This window comes from Mytilus edulis, chromosome 12 (genome assembly GCF_963676685.1).
Source record: "Mytilus edulis chromosome 12, xbMytEdul2.2, whole genome shotgun sequence".
Classification (NCBI taxonomy): Eukaryota; Metazoa; Mollusca; class Bivalvia; order Mytilida; family Mytilidae; genus Mytilus; species Mytilus edulis.
This window is the reverse complement of record NC_092355.1, coordinates 29,317,634-29,335,546: the sequence shown is the minus strand read 5'-3', so window position 1 is coordinate 29,335,546 and position 17,913 is coordinate 29,317,634. Positions and strand designations below refer to the sequence as shown.

Here is a 17,913-nt window from a genome sequence, read left to right as displayed (position 1 = left end):
CTATTTTCGCATATTCAATGTTAAACACAACATTATTGTATAAATAGTCATGGTGTTTCTCTTGTATTGTTTAAAAATATTGAAGTGCAGTTATTGATACTTGCCAAAACGCTATACACCACACACAATCACTCCCCTTAGAAATTTGAATAGAACACAACTTGCACCTTTAAATCCATCCTACAATTCTGGAAACGCTTTAACGTGCATCTTTTATAAAACACACGAAAGTCTTTAAATCATGAACTATCCTTCATGCACCAAACAATATTCACTATTTCCAATGCACATTTTAACGTTTTATTTGTCTGTGCCACCGAAACACGTGTCTTGTATATCAAAGTTTTCTTTGATAATTATTTTTAATTTAAAAGTGCATCGCATACAACGTTTATTTATGTACTTCCTTATCATCGCCAACAGAGGAAGGTGCGTCAGTTAGTACCCTCGAAGCAGTAGAGCTATTCCAGCAAGTCTTTTAAAAGCAGTATTTGTGAACGCTTGATCTTCTATCAAAAATTAAAAAAGCTATGTTTGAGGAGAAATTCTTAAGATTTCCGTTTCCGGTATAATGTACTTCTGATTAACTTACCATGATTGAATTTCGTTTCTTGATTTTTATCCTGATCATAATGTAAAAAACACTAGTAAAGATGTATTTTATTATAGACCTTTTATGTTATTTTGTTTTATTTTATAAACTTTTGCACGTTTCTGTGCATATATTGTATTTCTGTTTTTCAATGTATTTTTCTTCTTCATCAAAATGAATTAACACACTTGCGTATGCATTTGAATAATTACTTTTTTTACTTATATCCGTATATATATATATATGGAGGACTCTAAAGTGCGATTGGGACGCTAAAGTACGATGGTCACGCTAAAGTGCGATGGTCTTCGCTAAAGTGCGATGCCTAAACACGCTAAAGAGCGATGGTCCTCGAAAGTATAGACGTAATGAACGTACTGTGGATTATGACGTGATCTGTCGTTTATACAAACACAAAAATGAAGATGCCGAACTATAAATGTAGAATATTTGATTAACAACTTTAAACCAAATGGTCATGACTTATTTAATTTAAACCTAACCGTGCTTTGTCGGCTGAGGCAAATGTAGTTTTTTTCGGGTACTGGAAGATGAACTTTTGTTATGCAGTCGACCATTTTACTTTACAGATATGAAAGTATACGCATAAGTATCCTGTATCGTGTTTCTTTATGAAGCTAACAGATACATCGAAAGCATTGTTTATGTTGCAGTTTACTTTGCGGTCGTCGTTAAAATATTGTCGATTTTATTGAAAATTAAAGTCGGTAAAATAAAGGTCCTTGTTTTCATGCGTAACACATAAATTGTCCGCTAATCATTAGTTTGTACATTGTAGGAAAATTCAACCTGTATTTTGTACTCGAAAAAGGAGAAAGCTCGGAAAACATTGCATTTCTCTCTCATGTGAATTAAGAATTAAACAAATAAATGTTACACAATGAACGAATTTTGTATTTGTAATTTACAATGACGACTCTTAAGGGAGATGTTCACATTAGTAATGGACTGTGTGAACGGCAAGTTACGCCAATAATCTAAATATTTGATACGCCCGAATTAAAAAAAAATATCATAGTATCAGGAAACATAGTATTTTGTGACACCTAAGTTACCATTAACACTTTTTACTTGGTTGGTCTTTAAATTTAGAAATAATCACTTAAGCCTACCGTTAAATATAAAGCCTATTAAATACTTATATTATAAAACCTTAGCATACTAGCTTTTCCAAAAAAGAAAATGTATTAACATCCCGTTTTTAAGCCCTTTAAAATTACCCTTTTTGGTCCATTGCACTTTAGCGTGATACACCATCGCACTTTAGCTTGACCATCGCACTTTAGAGTGCCATCGCACTTTAGAGTCCTACATATATATATATTTATTTGTATTGTTTCCTGTTATGTAATGTTGTCATTTTAATGTTATATTTATGATTGCCATAAAAGCGGGAGGTTTGGCTAGCAACAAAACCAGGTTCAACCCACCACTTTTTTTCTTAGAATTTCCTTCACTAAGGCAGGAAAATTGCCATTGTTGAAATATAGTTCGTTCCTGTATGTGTTGCGTTTGAGTGTTGTGTTTCTGTTGTGTCGTGGTTCTCCTCTTATATTTTATTTGTTTCCCCCGGTTTTAATTTGTAACCTTGATTTGTTTTTCTTCTCAATCGATTGACGAATTTCGAACAGCGGTATACTACTGTTGCGTTTACACATTATGTTGCCTGAAACAATGTATTATACTTATTATAGCGCTGTAAACTTTTATTGATAATCCATTCAAATATTGTAAAATTTTGAATGACTACCACGGTATACGTTATTGTTAAATAATATTTCGATTCATGATTTTCATAACAAATATGAATATTAATATTTCATATCTATCAAAACATGAAGTGGTCAAGAACGACATTTGTTTTTGGTTACACTGTAGATAATGGATCATTTATAAAAATGCGAAAAAATGTATGAATTACTGTATTTTTTTCACAGTAAGTTTCATTTGAAAACGTAATATGAACTGTGAGTTTCTGAATTGGCAATACTGTCCAGTCTCGATTATTTGTTTAACCTTGCAACTATTCGAGCTGACCTCGAATCTATTCAAACGGTCAATGCAGATGATTGATTGATTTGTGTTAAACGGCACTTCCAGCAGTATTGACTATTTCGTGGTGGTCAGGCAGAGGAAGCTGGATGACGGGAGAGAAAAACTGGACAACTAAAAATCTTTGTCAATCATGCATCTTAAGAGGCTGTGCCAATAAGCATGGGGCTTCAAGTGGAAAGTGAAAAAAGCCCAACACAAAACCTTAATAATGAACTTCTTAGGCTTATAAAATTAAAAATTATAACAATCATTTGAAAGAAGAAAAAAACTTTTTGGCAGTCAAATAACGGTTCCCAGAGAAACACTATTTTTCGTAAAAACACAGGATATTCTTACATGAAATATAATATCAGAATAAATAATAGTGGTCACTGCAAGTAAATGTTTTAATAGTTTAACCTTAAAAGTTAAAAAAAAAAAATCGCAGCTACAATTTTTATTTATTTATTGTGGCTATGGTAACAGGAAAATCAAACGTTACCAGTTTTCTAAATTTTACTAAAAAACAAACAGTTTTTGAGTAAAAATTGTAAGAAAAATCCAGATGTAAGTAATATGAAATGTGGTACTGCCAAAAATAAGTGACTATAATATAATTCAAAGAAAAAATTAATTTGGGTAAACATTTTTAATTATATTGGTGGCACCTACTAAACATTATGTTGTTTTGGAAGCAATTTTGTACAAAAACTACAAATCTCGTCACCTTATAGGGGTCAATATTATAAAAAAAAATAATACACATATGATTATATTTGTACTGACAAACAATTGTCACACAAAAGCGTAGTCAATTACGTATAAAAATATGCATAAAATCACCATGGCAACCATCTTTTTCGCATAGCAACAAACTGAGGCTGAAAGTATACAATCTTGTTTTCTTTAATAAAATGCACATAAATTGGCACTTGAAGTCTGCTGGGAAATAAAAAAAAACCAAAAACACAATAGCAGTACAATTCTGCATTAAGATATGTAAAACTCTCCTTAGCAACACTACATTCATGACATAAAAGCCTATTTACCAACTGATAATTGAAAATACCCACGCTCAGTTCATGGATAACAAAGCGCAATTAAAAAATATAAATGCTTAGTTAAAAAACTAAGATAACATAAGTATATTAAGCAACACTACTTATTGCATAGTGACCAACATACGTGGTGTCAAAAGGGGCGAAAAATACCAGAGGGACATTCAAACTCTTAAATCAGAAAGAAACTGACAACGCCAGTGCTACAAAAGAAAAAGACAAACATGCAATAGTTTACAAAACACAATACAGAACAATAAAAAATAAGCAGCAACAACCCCACCAAAAACTTGGGTGTGATCGCAGGTGCTATTGATGGGTAGGAAGGTCCTGTCCCACATGTGTCACGATCAATAAAATTATTATATTTCATGATTATTAAAAAAGAATCAACTTTGTTCGAATATTTCATTTGAATCAGCAATGAGCGAACCATTGCATAGGCGCTTATGGAAGTCGCGAAAGACCCAAAGTCCAAGCTTAAAACACTATTTGCTTTTTAATACAAAAGGGGAGGAAGACGATAAATATTTTCGGCCTTCTGCATTCGAAAATTAAAAGTGTTTTTTTTCCTTTTTTTGTATCGTTTTTGTTTTGCAATTTGGTTTGTGTATTTATGCTATTGGACTGAATTGAGAACCAATTACAATAACAATAACAATCTAACGACAACAGAATGAGCAAGAGCATGACGCATTAAAGACGCAATAACAAAAGCTTAATTTTTTTTAGCCTATAATAGGTAATTCTGTGTATTTTTCTTACTACCCATGAATATTTTTTTATAATCTAACCATGCTTATATAAAACTCATTTTAGTTAACGATTGAAAAAATATTTATTTTTGGGTTGAGATATGATGCATTTCTATTGTAGTAATTGCAGATCTGAAGGTAATTACCCGTTAAAATTAAGAATTGAGAATTGAAATGAAGATTATGTAAAAAAAAACAAAAAACAAAGAGCAAATAACAGTTAAAAGAGTATTCAACACAGCGAGATATTCCTTACCCTGAGGCAAGCTGCAGCTAGGTCTATTACCTAGTATACTGTTAGTTTTTGAATAAAACATAACTGATGCCAGATATATCACTGTGAAAGTACTTCATGATTTTCAATTTTCGTAGTTTGAGCTAAAGTTATTTAAAACGAAGCTCATACGTTTTTGAAAGTGTACAACTACGTCCTTCCTTGATATAACAAATACATAGAGTTATAAACTTGATTGAAATTAATGTTCTTAAATATTAATCTACAACATCTTTCGCCTAGTAACAGACTTTTATAGACAATTATAGAATAGGACGTACATATTGAACCTAGAAAATTATTATTGATGACTATCCATCTGACAGGTCATATCAAACTGATACAACCTTAAGATAAATTGGTGATTTTGATTTGATCTTAGGATCGGCTAGATAAGTCACTCAGTTTAGCGTCTTTGACTGGAACTGGTAAAATGTGTTTTATTTTTTTACTGTTGTGTTTAGGTAAGTTTTCTGTCTAATACGAGGTTAAATATAAAAAAAGATGTCGTATGATTGCTCTATAGTCAACTCATCACATGAGACCATATGGGTTGATTTAATTATAATATTAGGAATACATAAAGCGCAAAATATGACAAAGTGAATGTGCAAAGTGACCACCTCTCAAAAGATTATTAAACAAACTATTCACGAAGATGACGTTAACAACCATCAAAATCTGTATCAAATATTTGCACACACATATATAGTATTTAATCAAGAAATTATATAGTCATTTCAGTTTACAAATTTACATTACACAAGGAAGAAGATGGCGTGTGTTATAAGATCCATGGGGATGTCAAGCAATTACGTCTATTGATTATTTGATATGAATACTTGTACCACAGATGGAAACGTTCATAAAGCGTAGAGCAAAATACTTCACGAGTAAACATATTGAGAGATTTAACCTTAACTTGTGACAGGTTGTATTATGGTTCTGATTTGTCAAGTTTACAATGTTAACCATGAAAAGAGTTTATTACTAGGACCAGTTTTATGACTGCTGATAAAGTTTTTACGTTATCGCTTTTTAAAGTATCAGGCAATACACATGATGAAGTTAACTTAAATTTGTTTTTCGCAAACTTCTTATTTAAACTGAAAACTTGCTCTGGTCTGCTCTAGTCTGAAGTCTAGCCATAAATTATACTATTTCGGCGAAGAAAGACGTCAAACAAAACTCCGATAAATGATATTTATAAAATATCTCGTATAAACGACCCAAAATGTAAATAACATAAAAGACTAAAAAGGTCAGATGCTCCTACCTATATTTTTTTTTCTTAAAGTAATAAACTCAGAGAAGTTCTCGCTCAGACACATATTACTTGTATATTTTCAGAGCATAACTCTGAAGAATTACGGGCTGGAGGTTGGGAAGTTATAACCACACTTATCTGTAGGTTTTGAAAAAATTACTCTTATAGAGTGTGATTATTCAGTCGAAGTAATTGAATTAAGGGTGTGATAAAAAGTAAATTTATCAAAAATTCTTAAACTCCAAGCACTATCATAATAATCAAAAGCTAAAAAAAAATCAAACAAAACAAAATCTAAAATACTGTCGTATACTAGTACTTAAAAAAACGTATTCTTAAAAAAATGTTTTCTCTTATATTCGTCGGATACTATCGTCGCTTCATTCGACACTTCAGCAAAATAAGTAAGCCACTTAAAGAATTGATGCCGAATCCAATAAAGAAGAACGTAAAGAAACACGAACAGAAGCCATTTCACTGGGATCAAGACCAAAGAAAAGCGTTTGAAACACTAAAGGAACGGCTTGTGTCAGCACCTATTCCTGAATACGCCATAAGCAATCTTCCATACGAGCTACATACAAAAGCATCAGGATTTGCACTGGGAGCTGTATTATACCATAAGCAGGGAGAACATTTGAAATTTGTCTGCTACGCAAGCAGAAGTTTAACAAAGCCTGTGAAGAGATATCTACCACACACATTGGAATTCCTCGCTTTGAAGAGATCTGTTTGTGAGAAGTTCAGGGATTACCTCTTAGGCAGCAACTTTACAGTTTTGACAGACAACAACCACATGACATATGTGTTGACCACAGCTAAACTAAATGCAACCGCTCACAGATGACTGAACAGCCTTGCAGACTCCAACTTCAACATCTTGAACCGACCTGGAAAAATAAATTGGAAGCAGATGGACTCAGCCGAATTCAGGATGCACAAAGTACAGATTTCGATAATAGAGAACTCATATTGATAGATTCCATACACGCAGGCTATCTGCATCTCACAGCTTCCGAACCCATTCATCGAGAGTTTAGCTGTTAACCCAGATGTTGTGCAATCAGATGATGATGAAGATGCATATTAAGATGAAGATATAATTGATTGGAAACAAGCACAAACCATACATTCATAGCTAGCATCGTACCGTTTTTGAGATATGTAAGAGAATGAAGGGAACTTACAACACAGATGTCGGATCATCTCTACTTTTGTGACAGTTCCAACACCTTATTTCAAAGATGGCGTATTATACAGAGACGTGGTGATGAGTGATTAGCTGATATTACCATCTGTAAAGATCGTTCTTGAGGCACAGACTCTACTAGCCAGGAACGGACAAGGTAGTTGATGATTGAATAGGCCAATGCAGTAGATGTTTCAAAAAGGAAAACACCAGCTAGCAGTCAAGTTGCACCCATGGTCAGCATTATTACCAGATGTCCACTAGAGCTAGTTTTCTTGAAATTTGAGCGTTCTGAAGGAGGATACGAAGATGTACTTATCATCATTGACCACTTCTCTAGTACGACCAGGCTATACCAAGGCCGAACCATACGGCTGGACCTACTGCCCAAGCACTCGTTGACAACGACATCGTTGACTATGGAATGGTACTACGTATCCTCTCTGACAGAGGAGCAAATTTTGAAAGCAAAGTTATTAATGTAGCTAGACTGGGATGAAGAAATCCAAAACAACGCCGTACCATCCTATGGGAAATGGTATGACAGAGAGGTTTAATCACACCTTGATGGGGATGCTTGATACATTAGACCGACAGCAGAAGTCTTACTGGAAAGCTTACGTTGCACCCATGGTTCACGTCTACAACTGCATTCGTCCCGAATCAACAGGAGTTGCACCGCATTTCCTCTTGTTTGGACGACAGCCACGTCTACCGACTGATTTAGCTTTTGGATTTCACAAAGATATAAAGATGCCATCCACAAAGTACATGCAAGATCTACGTGATAGACTTGCCTCTGCATCCAAGAAACCACAACCATAATATCTGCGAGTCAGAGGAGCCTCTAAACAGAAGGGTGACCGTGTGTTGGTGAATCTCGTTAATGTCGATGGCAGACACAAGTTGGAAGATGTTGTATTGGATCGGCCAAATAAAGACATTCATGTATTTCTATCAAACAGAGACCATCATTAAGCCCACGTGCTAGTACGCAACAGAAAATAACAGTGGTTCAGGCAACCAAGGAATTGGTTTTTGGTTAGTTATCAATTCTTTGGCGGGAAGTTTATATTTTTATATACTAACATTAGATGTATGTTTCATTATAATACATTATTCTGATTGGCTAACTGCACATCACGTGTTATTCCTAAAGCAATTTCATAACACAATAAAACGTACCATTCATGAAAACACGAGGTCCCACAATAATGTGCACAGGTGAATTTAATAAAAAAATAAAAAATGATGAAGTTCGTGTTTTCATGATCCTAGCTAACAAATGTAATTATAAGTATTGAATGTTTTTTTTTGTAATTTCAAAGGGGTGCAAACGCGTTGACCGAAGTACACTTTGTATGAAGATACAAAAAGAAGCATTCAATTCTTAAATGGTAACATTGTGTGATGGACACCATGTTGTATATTTAGAAGATTGTACTATTATATTTTGTCTGGAGTTTGGTTTTTTATATATCTAAGGTCAGTTATTCCTCTTATGATAATATTTTAATTATCTATACTTATAAATATACGTATGCATGATATATGAATGTTTGTAAATAAATGTATGTTTAAATGCTGTGTAGATGTAATATGTAAGTGTAATGATAGAAATGTTAAAAGAACTTAAAATCTCTTTAATAATTATGCTTTTATGGTTAAAAACGGTAAATTATATAAAACAGCTAAACGACGATAAATTGGATTCAGCTATTGATTCTTATAGAATAAATGTTTAATAATAACTTCAGATATCAAATAAAGTCATAAATTGATAAAGATATTAACTGTCTCATTTTAATATGCAGATTAGATTAGTTATGAATTTAATATGTGTACTGCAGCTATCTACCATATTCATGATGCACCATCTTGGCACCAAACTGATCTGATATGAATATTGTATTTCATCCTTCAAAAATACCTGTGAGGTAGGTTACGTTAATATGTTAAATCTACGTGCGTTTTCCATATTGTATTGTCTGCTTTATAAAATGTTAAATGCTTTGTTTGTTCTTGCTTTGCATATATATGTTGTTTATATATATATGCTTATTTCAATTCGGTATTTAAGAGTACTAACGCACAGACATACGTATTATGAATAGAATTGGTAGTAAGATGTATTCATGAGACAATAGAATTAAAGATCACTGTTTCCGACTTAATGACATTATATACTATTCTGTTATTATTGAAATGCTTGGGAAAGCAAATAGTTTCCTTGATCATTATTTTTAACATAATTTTTTAAGTTTTTATATAATTCATTAATTATATTACATTCATTAATATATTGATTATTATTACAGGGTGTTATTTTGGATGACGATATACTTACTTCGAAATAAAGAATCCGTAACCCTTAAATTGTTTCTTGTGTGTTTTCTGCCAAGCATTGCCTTTATTTAAAAAAATTTTGTACGACATATCTTGTATATACAATTGGATAAAAGACAGAGTTATAAGGTATTTCCGCTGGTGATAGAAACCTGACAACAATTCCCGTACAGGTCAACGACACAATAGATAACTGAAATTAAGAAAACTATTTAACACCTTTGATCACTTTATTTATTCTTCATGATAATTTTCAGTAGACAGTTGTCAGTTATGTGTTGTGTTATTCATTCGTCTGATGTGTTTGAGCTTTTGATTATGCCATTTGATCAGGGAATTTTCGTTTTGAATTTTCATCGGAGTTCAGTATTTTTGTGATTTCACCTTTTTCATAAGTGTTATAACACCATATACATGATATTATGACAAAGATAACATTTCAGTTATCATTATCTACTGTATTCAGGAATTAATGCGTGCTCTAATTGTTGAGATTTTTTGAATAATGAACACATATACATTATTAATTATTCCGAATTTTGGAAAATCTAATTGATTACTTGTTCTTGTTTGACAATAAGTTTCGTCATATTTTGCTGTCGTCTCGGCTTTGTAATATGTTTCATCTTTTGAAAGTTATAGGTTTGAGCAAAACTGACAAAGACAAAAGCATGATGATAACAACTCTTAACATTTAATTTACATTTTACTTCAATATTCCTACTTATATATTTTCTTACCTTGAGGTAAATTCGAAAAAGCTATACCTTTGTCAATGCCATTTATGTATAAGTGGAGGGTACTGTCTGAAGCTTTCATAATACCAATTATGTCCCCTTCTCGTACCTCATCAAGATCATAGGAATAAATCTCAACAGGATTCTCATTTTTGATTAACCAATCTCTTCTAAAATATAAAAGTGATACTTTCTTTCCAGGTAAATTATTTTAATAACATTAATAATTGAAATGGTGAATATGACAACAGTCAGAACAAAGAGCGGATGTCAGCCGAAGGACACCAATGGGTCTTCTATACAGCACATCTTAATACAAATGTGTGACAGTCAAGTGAGACTGGACGTCAAACTAAACGCAAAAAAATATAAATGAATCAAAATTAAAAAAAAAAACCATTCAAGACTAAAAAGACCAAAGGCTCCTGACTTAGGACAGGCCCAAAAGTCAATAGGTATTTAATTTAAAGACCTTTAAATAATGAAATTTAGAAGTTTTGAATTCACAGCTATCAATAGTATGTTTTTCAAAACGTTTCTGTATTTGTCTCAGTTGAAAAAAAAAATGTTTTATCAAATTGGTTTGGTCTCACTCAAAGAGGATTGAACCTTAGAGGACAATAGATTCGAAACAACTATAAAGAACCTCAATGTCGACTCTCATTATGAGTAAGAATAATTTAATTGTTACTGTATATTTCTTGATAATGTTAGTTTGAGGACTGGCTTCTCTAAAAATGACAGTAAAATTGTGAACCGCAAATAAATTGCCAGTGTATAAGGTATCCTATCTTTGATTTTATAAACATCCGTGTATGTTGACTGTAAAGTCTTTTGGGTATCTTTTGGTCTTGACTGCAACATGTATAAGATTTAAGGTTGATGACAAGAAGTATTCTCTAAACAAAACCTGAATGACACAAACTACACGTTTTGAAAAGTAAGGACATGCGACACACTTTACATGCCAATGTAAATTGTTTTCGAAAGTTTGCATACAAGCTATTTTTCACCTATATCCCAATATATATGTGAAATAAAAAAATAACCTTCATGTGGTTTCGTTAAAAAAAGATGCAGCAACGTTTTAGTGAATTTCTTTGCTTGAGCAAGAAATACCTTGGAGTGAGGCGATTGATACCGAAGGGACATACAAACTCATGAATCGAAAATAATGACAACGCCATGGCAACCATGTATCAATGAATTCATGATTGTAAACACAAGTCCTTTAATATCGTATCAACCGATAGACGTATACTTCATAGGCAGGCGATGCTCGAATTTTGACACAAAGAAATGAAAAGTTCACAATAGGAAAGCTGATATCATAACTATGGTCGTGAAGCCTTGTTTTTAACTGACCCTTATTGTAAATGCGTTCAACATAGAAACGAATTTTTAATTACATATATTGAGTGAGAGAACATCATTAATACAGCGAAAAATGAAATTAAAGGTTGCTGCTAACTTTTTTCCTTTCTTCTTACGATTTTTTTTATGAAGTCAGCTTCGTATGAATAAAGAGAATGAGTTAGCCAGAAAAGGAGAGCAGTTAATATAAAATATTGCCCTGTGCCCTTTGTCCTAAAATTTTGATATTTTTTAGCTAAAAAGTGACAATATAAGCCCTCCATAGATATCGAATATGACATTATTCTGGGAAATCCTTCCAATACAACCTTTATATATACAGAGTATATGATGGAATTATATTCTATGGACATTGAAAGACCAGGGGGTCTCACCCTCATTTAAGAGGTCTAAGATAGGTTTTCACTATATATTTCTTTTTTGGGGTTTCTATAAATACTTCTATTTATATTCCTTAATGTTTTCTTAAGTTTTCGGTTTTTTCTTTTTGGTTGAAGAAATATCATGTATTTATGTAAAGTACACCTCTGAAAAATTATGCTTTAAATGTTATTTTTATGATTTCAACCTAATTTTGAATATCTTATCTGCTAGCAGTCGGTTCTAGCAGTCGGTTGGATCTTGAATATATAATATCGAATAACGAACCGGCTGCCAACTTCACATACATTGATATAACCGAGAAAATGTCGGTATTTTAACAGGTTTACTTGAAACTCAGTAAGAAATCCCATTTTTTTTCTGAAACCCAATGATAAATCCAAAATCACAAAAAAATTATTTATTTGATATATATATAGATAATGTCATTCTCGGCGTGATATACTGGCCTTTGTGTGCTGATGCGGCGTAAAGCTTTTGACTATCAATCAATCAAAACATGTTTCTTTTATTATATATATTATGCTTGTTCCCAAGTCAGGATCGAGCCAGTATTTGAGTGGTTGTCGTTGTTTCAAGTATCTATTTTTTTGGGGGGGGGGGGGGGGGGGGGGGGGGGGGGGGGCAAATTGCTTCGTTATAAATTATACCGTAAGTTGGCTCAATTTAATTGATTCATTTTTTTTATCCGAGCCTACGGTATAGATTTTTCTCATTTTCGAAGACTGTACGGTTGCCAATAATTGCTAGCTACCGCATCTTCTTATGTTGATATCATACAAGTATTACATGAACTAAACATTTGTACACTTTGCTACTATCCCATACACAAAATATAATTGACCCACTACTTGAAAAAGAGGGACGAAAGATACCAGAGGGACAGTCAAACTCATGAATCGAAAATAAACTGACAACGCCATGGCTAAAATGAAAAAAACAAACAGAAAAATAATAGTACACATGACACAACATAGAAAATTAAAGAACAAGCAACACGAACCCCACCAAAAACTAGGGGTGATATCAGGTGCTCCTGAAGGGTAGGCAGACCCTGCTCCACATGTGGCACCCGTCGTGTTGCTTATGTGATAACAAATCCGGTAAATAGTCTTAATTCGGTAGGTCACAGCCATGAAAGGGAAGGGGATTGTAGTTTCGACGTAAGGAACATGTCCGATATCATTTGTGAAACGGTTATTCCATAACGGTCAACCAACTCGTGATGGCGTCCGTAAAATTTACGAAGGGATGATTTCAACATCACCTTTTTGGAACTCTTGGTTTAATAGCTTCCTTGTGAGCAGCAACCCTCTATCAAGGAAATCATGATAGGAAATGCAAGCACGGGAATATCGTATCAATTGGGAGATATATACCCCGTATGCAGGTGCTGCTGAAATGTTGCTACTTAGAAATGGAAAGTTCACAATTGGAAAGGTTAAATCATATCTTTTGTCGTAAAGTTTTGTTTTCAACCGACCCTCATTGTCAATTTCTAGATGTAAGTCAAGACATGAGGCCGACTTAACTGTATCCGTAGTATACTTTATCTCTAGTTCGATGGGATAGATGCGTTCAACAAAGTCACCAAATTTTGAATTATTTAGTGAAAGAACATCATCTATATAGCGGAAAGTAGAGTTAAAGGATATTGCTAACTTCTTATCTTTCTTCCTTATAAGTTCCTGTATGAAATCAGCCTCATAATTATAAAGAAACAAGTCGGCAAGAATTGGGGCACAATTTATTCCCATTGGAATGCCGACAGTCTGTTGAAAAACACGTCCTCCGAACGTAATAAATATGTTGTCAATCAAGAAATCAAGCATCTTGATAATGTCAGTTTCAGAGAATGTTTTGTTTGAATCAGAGTGATCCTTTACAAAGTAGGATTTATCCCTCCTAAAGACGAGATACTTGTATCTACGTTGGCCATTCTTTGCAAAGCAATACCAACTCTTTTAATTTGTCTTTTAGTTTGGAATGTGGAATACTTGTGTATAGTGTAGAAAAGTCAAATGTTTTAATATTATTACAAGATGAAAGAGAGTTAGATTGTATGTACTCCAAAAGATCTTTGGAATTTTTTAAGTATCCACATCTGATTCCGCCACCTCTAGAATAGGCAGTTTCACGATAACTTTGAAACCCGTCTTTGATTGCTGATAAAATAGATGCTAATAATTTAGAAAGAGGTTTCGTGGAGCACTTGGAAGACCTAGCAATATACCTTTGTTTGTAAGGACATTGAAGTATCTGATACAAGAAGTAGACCCAAAAAACTTCTGTGTTTACTGACCTATGAATTGAGGTCATATGAATTCGGCCACAAAAACATGTACATTTATTTATTTTATTTATTTTATTTACCCTTTGATACCATCCGGGGTCGGATGTTTTTTTTTAATCATTGGAACACAGGGCTGCTATTCCACTTGTATGCACTTAATTTAAATTAGATGTATGTTCCATTATAATACGTTATTCTGATTGACTGCAATCTCGCGTTATTCCTTAAGCAATTGCATTACACAATAATTTTTTTATCATTCACGATGACACGAGGTCCCACAATAAAGTGCACAGGTAAATTAAATCAAAACTTGATAAAAATCGTGTTTTCATGATCCTAGCTAAAAAATGTAATTATTTAAGTATTGAATGCGTCTTTTTGTAACTTCACAGAGTTGTAAAAGCGTTGACCGTGCGTTTTTAGAATGAAGCGCTTCCACGCTTCAAACAATATGCACTTCGGTCAACGCTTTTACACACCAATGAAGTTACAAAAAAGCATTTAATTCTGAAATAAATACGTACATATAACTGCAAAAATACCAATAAGTACAAATGTATACGAAATGTGGTCACTTTTTAATTGGATAGGCCTTATGTAATGATGTTTAAACAACACCTGAGATCACCCCTAGTTTTTTGGTGGGGTTCGTGTTGTTTATTTTTTAGTTTTCTATATTGTGTCATGTGTGCTGTTGTTTGTTTGTCTTTTCATTTTTAGCCATGGCGTTGTCAGTTTGTTTTAGATTTATGAGTTCGACTGTCCCTTTGGTATCTTTCGTCCCTCTTTTAAGCTATTGTGTGTGCTCGGTTTCAGTTATTTAGATAACTATGTCATTTATTTGTAAAATGTGATAGCATACATTACCTAAACAAAATGTTCCTATCCATTTTTTGACAAGTTTTTCTACTTTAATTTCAAATATTTCGCCATCCACTAATGGCTCGTTGGTAACAACAATCCCATATGATTCTTTCGTGTTTGGATTCAACCGCTTCGCAGTAGTACGATTGTTGTCAAGAGAAATATGTTTACCACATATTTGATGAAATTTCGACATTTCTGGTCAATTTATTTATCCGATTGGATAAATTCAACTTTGTTCAAGACAATGGCCTACATTTTTTGGAAAAAAAGAAAACAAAAATGAATTTGAACCATAATATCAGCTACAGTAATACGATATAAACGTGACTACCGATGTTATGTTAAGCATGTTCTATATATCGCATGTCTTTCATTCTTTTGATTGCACTAATATTAAACTGTTGGTTCTAGTAAATATTTTGATATGGAGATAAACAACTGTCCACACTTGACTTAATGACACAGAAACTAACAACTTTAGGTCATATCGTACTGCCTACGACAATGAGCAAAACCCATACCATATAGTCAGCTATAAAAGGTCCCGAAACAAAAGTTGAACAATGTCATTGTATTATTCCGAACCGGGTTAACCTTTTGGATGATTCTTCAAGGATAATGCATCAGAGTTCGTGTGTAAAAGTATAAATCATTATGAAACATTAAACAATGAGTATATGGTTACTTTATAATTTTCTTTTCATGATAAAACATGAAGTTGTTTAACCGTGCATCCTTTGTACATCATGTACATGGTGACATGACAAAAACCACGTCATTTAAAAAAAAGACAGACTTATAGTTAAGGGTAAATGTATATTCCTTTATATCACGTTTACATTGTACAAACCGTTATTAAGGTTAAATAAATTAAATGTATAAAAAAAAATTCTACGAGTCAGATTGATTATAAATTGTATTTACCTGAATTGGCAATAAAATAAAGTGGACCTTCTTTGTTCAGATACTGTAAACAGGAAGAAAATCATTTTTTATAATGAAACGTATAAAGTCACATTTACCTGTATGATAGTTCAACGAACGTTTTAAATTGATAACTTTTATTGATCAAATTTGACATGCCGAGCTGTTCCATCATTGTTCATAGCTTGCAATACTTAAAAGTGTTTGCTAAATGTTGAAGGCGGTATCGGGTTTCGTCTGTCATCCAAAATATACACGAGATAACTTTAGGAAGGACGATTTCATGTATACAATATACACTATTAATATTTTTTGTGATTAAGTGTATTAATCAGAGTCCCATAACATTTTTTTATAGAATAAGAAATGCATGTACCGGCAAGAATTGCTGAACAAAGAAAAAACAACAGAAGACAATAAATAGAGAATGATGCAGTCTTTAAATATAAAGAAAAGAGAAAGATTCGGTTCTTTGATATGAAAACAATAAAGAATAATAAGCAAAATTAATCAAAAATAATAGAGAATACAAAACGTTTTAAAGATCATAAAGATATAAGACCCCCCTTTCATATATTTTTATAATAAGTAAAAACAAAAAAATACAGTTCGGTCAGATGTTGATTAAATATTTTCTAACTTGCTTTCGTTTGAGTTGAATTTGAATGACAGTAGTTTGTCGACAATAAGACAGAAACATCACATGAAGATTCCTTGATAAAACGAACGTACATGTAACTAGATATCTATATTTTAAATAATACCCAGGGGTGTGTATGTGTACCCAGCTTCCTCTACCACAAAGCTAGCCGATGTAATATAGCAAATAATTTTAAAGTGTGGAAATATGACGTTTAGTTGTACTGTTACATCCCTGTATAAGTTTGAGGGAGGGTTAAGTGCCAACAAGATTAATCCCGCAAAATTATATATGTGTCTGACCCTAGTCAATAGCACGTAATTGGGTTGATGTTGTTTATTGTTGCCAAGTTCCTAATACTTGTTGTCGTTTTTCGTTTTGTATAGTTATCTCTGTCATGGTGCAATCACAGTACACGTGGTTGGTTTTGTTTTATATGAGGAGGTTTGCGCCATCAAACTAGTCTAACACCAACCCAGTCTTTATGTGCATATTCCCTGTTAGGAACCTGTAATTCAGTAGTTGTTGTTTATAGCTGTGTAACATATTTGATTTTCTTTCATTAATTTAAACATAAATTAGGCTGTTAGTTCTCCTTTGAATTGTTTTAACTTTGCCATTTCTGGGCCTTTTATAAAAAAAAAAATAGAAATATAACTGACTATGCAGTATGGGCTTTGCTCATTGTTGAAGGCGTATGGTGACCTATAGTTGTTAAGTTCGGTGTCATTTTTGTCTCTTGTGAAGAGTTGTTGTGTTGCCAAAAATACCATTTATCGCTATTTTGTCCATTTTTCCTTTGATCTATTTTTGTGATAATTTTCATATCATGCTACTCGCTTGAGATGGAAAATTATCGCTAGAAACTAAGCATGTGTGAGCCAAAATTTGTTCCTTCGAAAAAAGTTCCAGTGGAACTTATTTCACAGGAAATATGTTCCGGGTGAACTTTTTCACAGACAATTTCTATGTGAATTGTTCCATCTCTATGAAATAAGTTCCACACTTTACCTGGTGAAATAAGTACTGGGTTGGTGAAATTTGTTCCTTACCTAGTGAGATAAGTTCCATGTTTGTGAGATTTGTTCCTTACCTGGTGAAATAAGTTTTTGAATTTGTGAGATTTGTTCCTCACCTGGTGAAATAAGTTCCTTGTCT

General features: G+C 32.9%; 1 protein-coding gene across 1 annotated transcript; it reads left to right on the top strand.

The window, feature by feature from the left end:
• Nucleotides 1–7,685: 7,685 nt before the first annotated feature.
• On the top strand, nucleotides 7,686–8,015 carry LOC139497562 (uncharacterized). The gene has a single exon (XM_071285793.1). It carries the CDS (start codon nucleotides 7,686–7,688, stop codon nucleotides 8,013–8,015), a length of 330 nt encoding a protein of 109 aa, XP_071141894.1.
• Nucleotides 8,016–17,913: the final 9,898 nt, after the last annotated feature.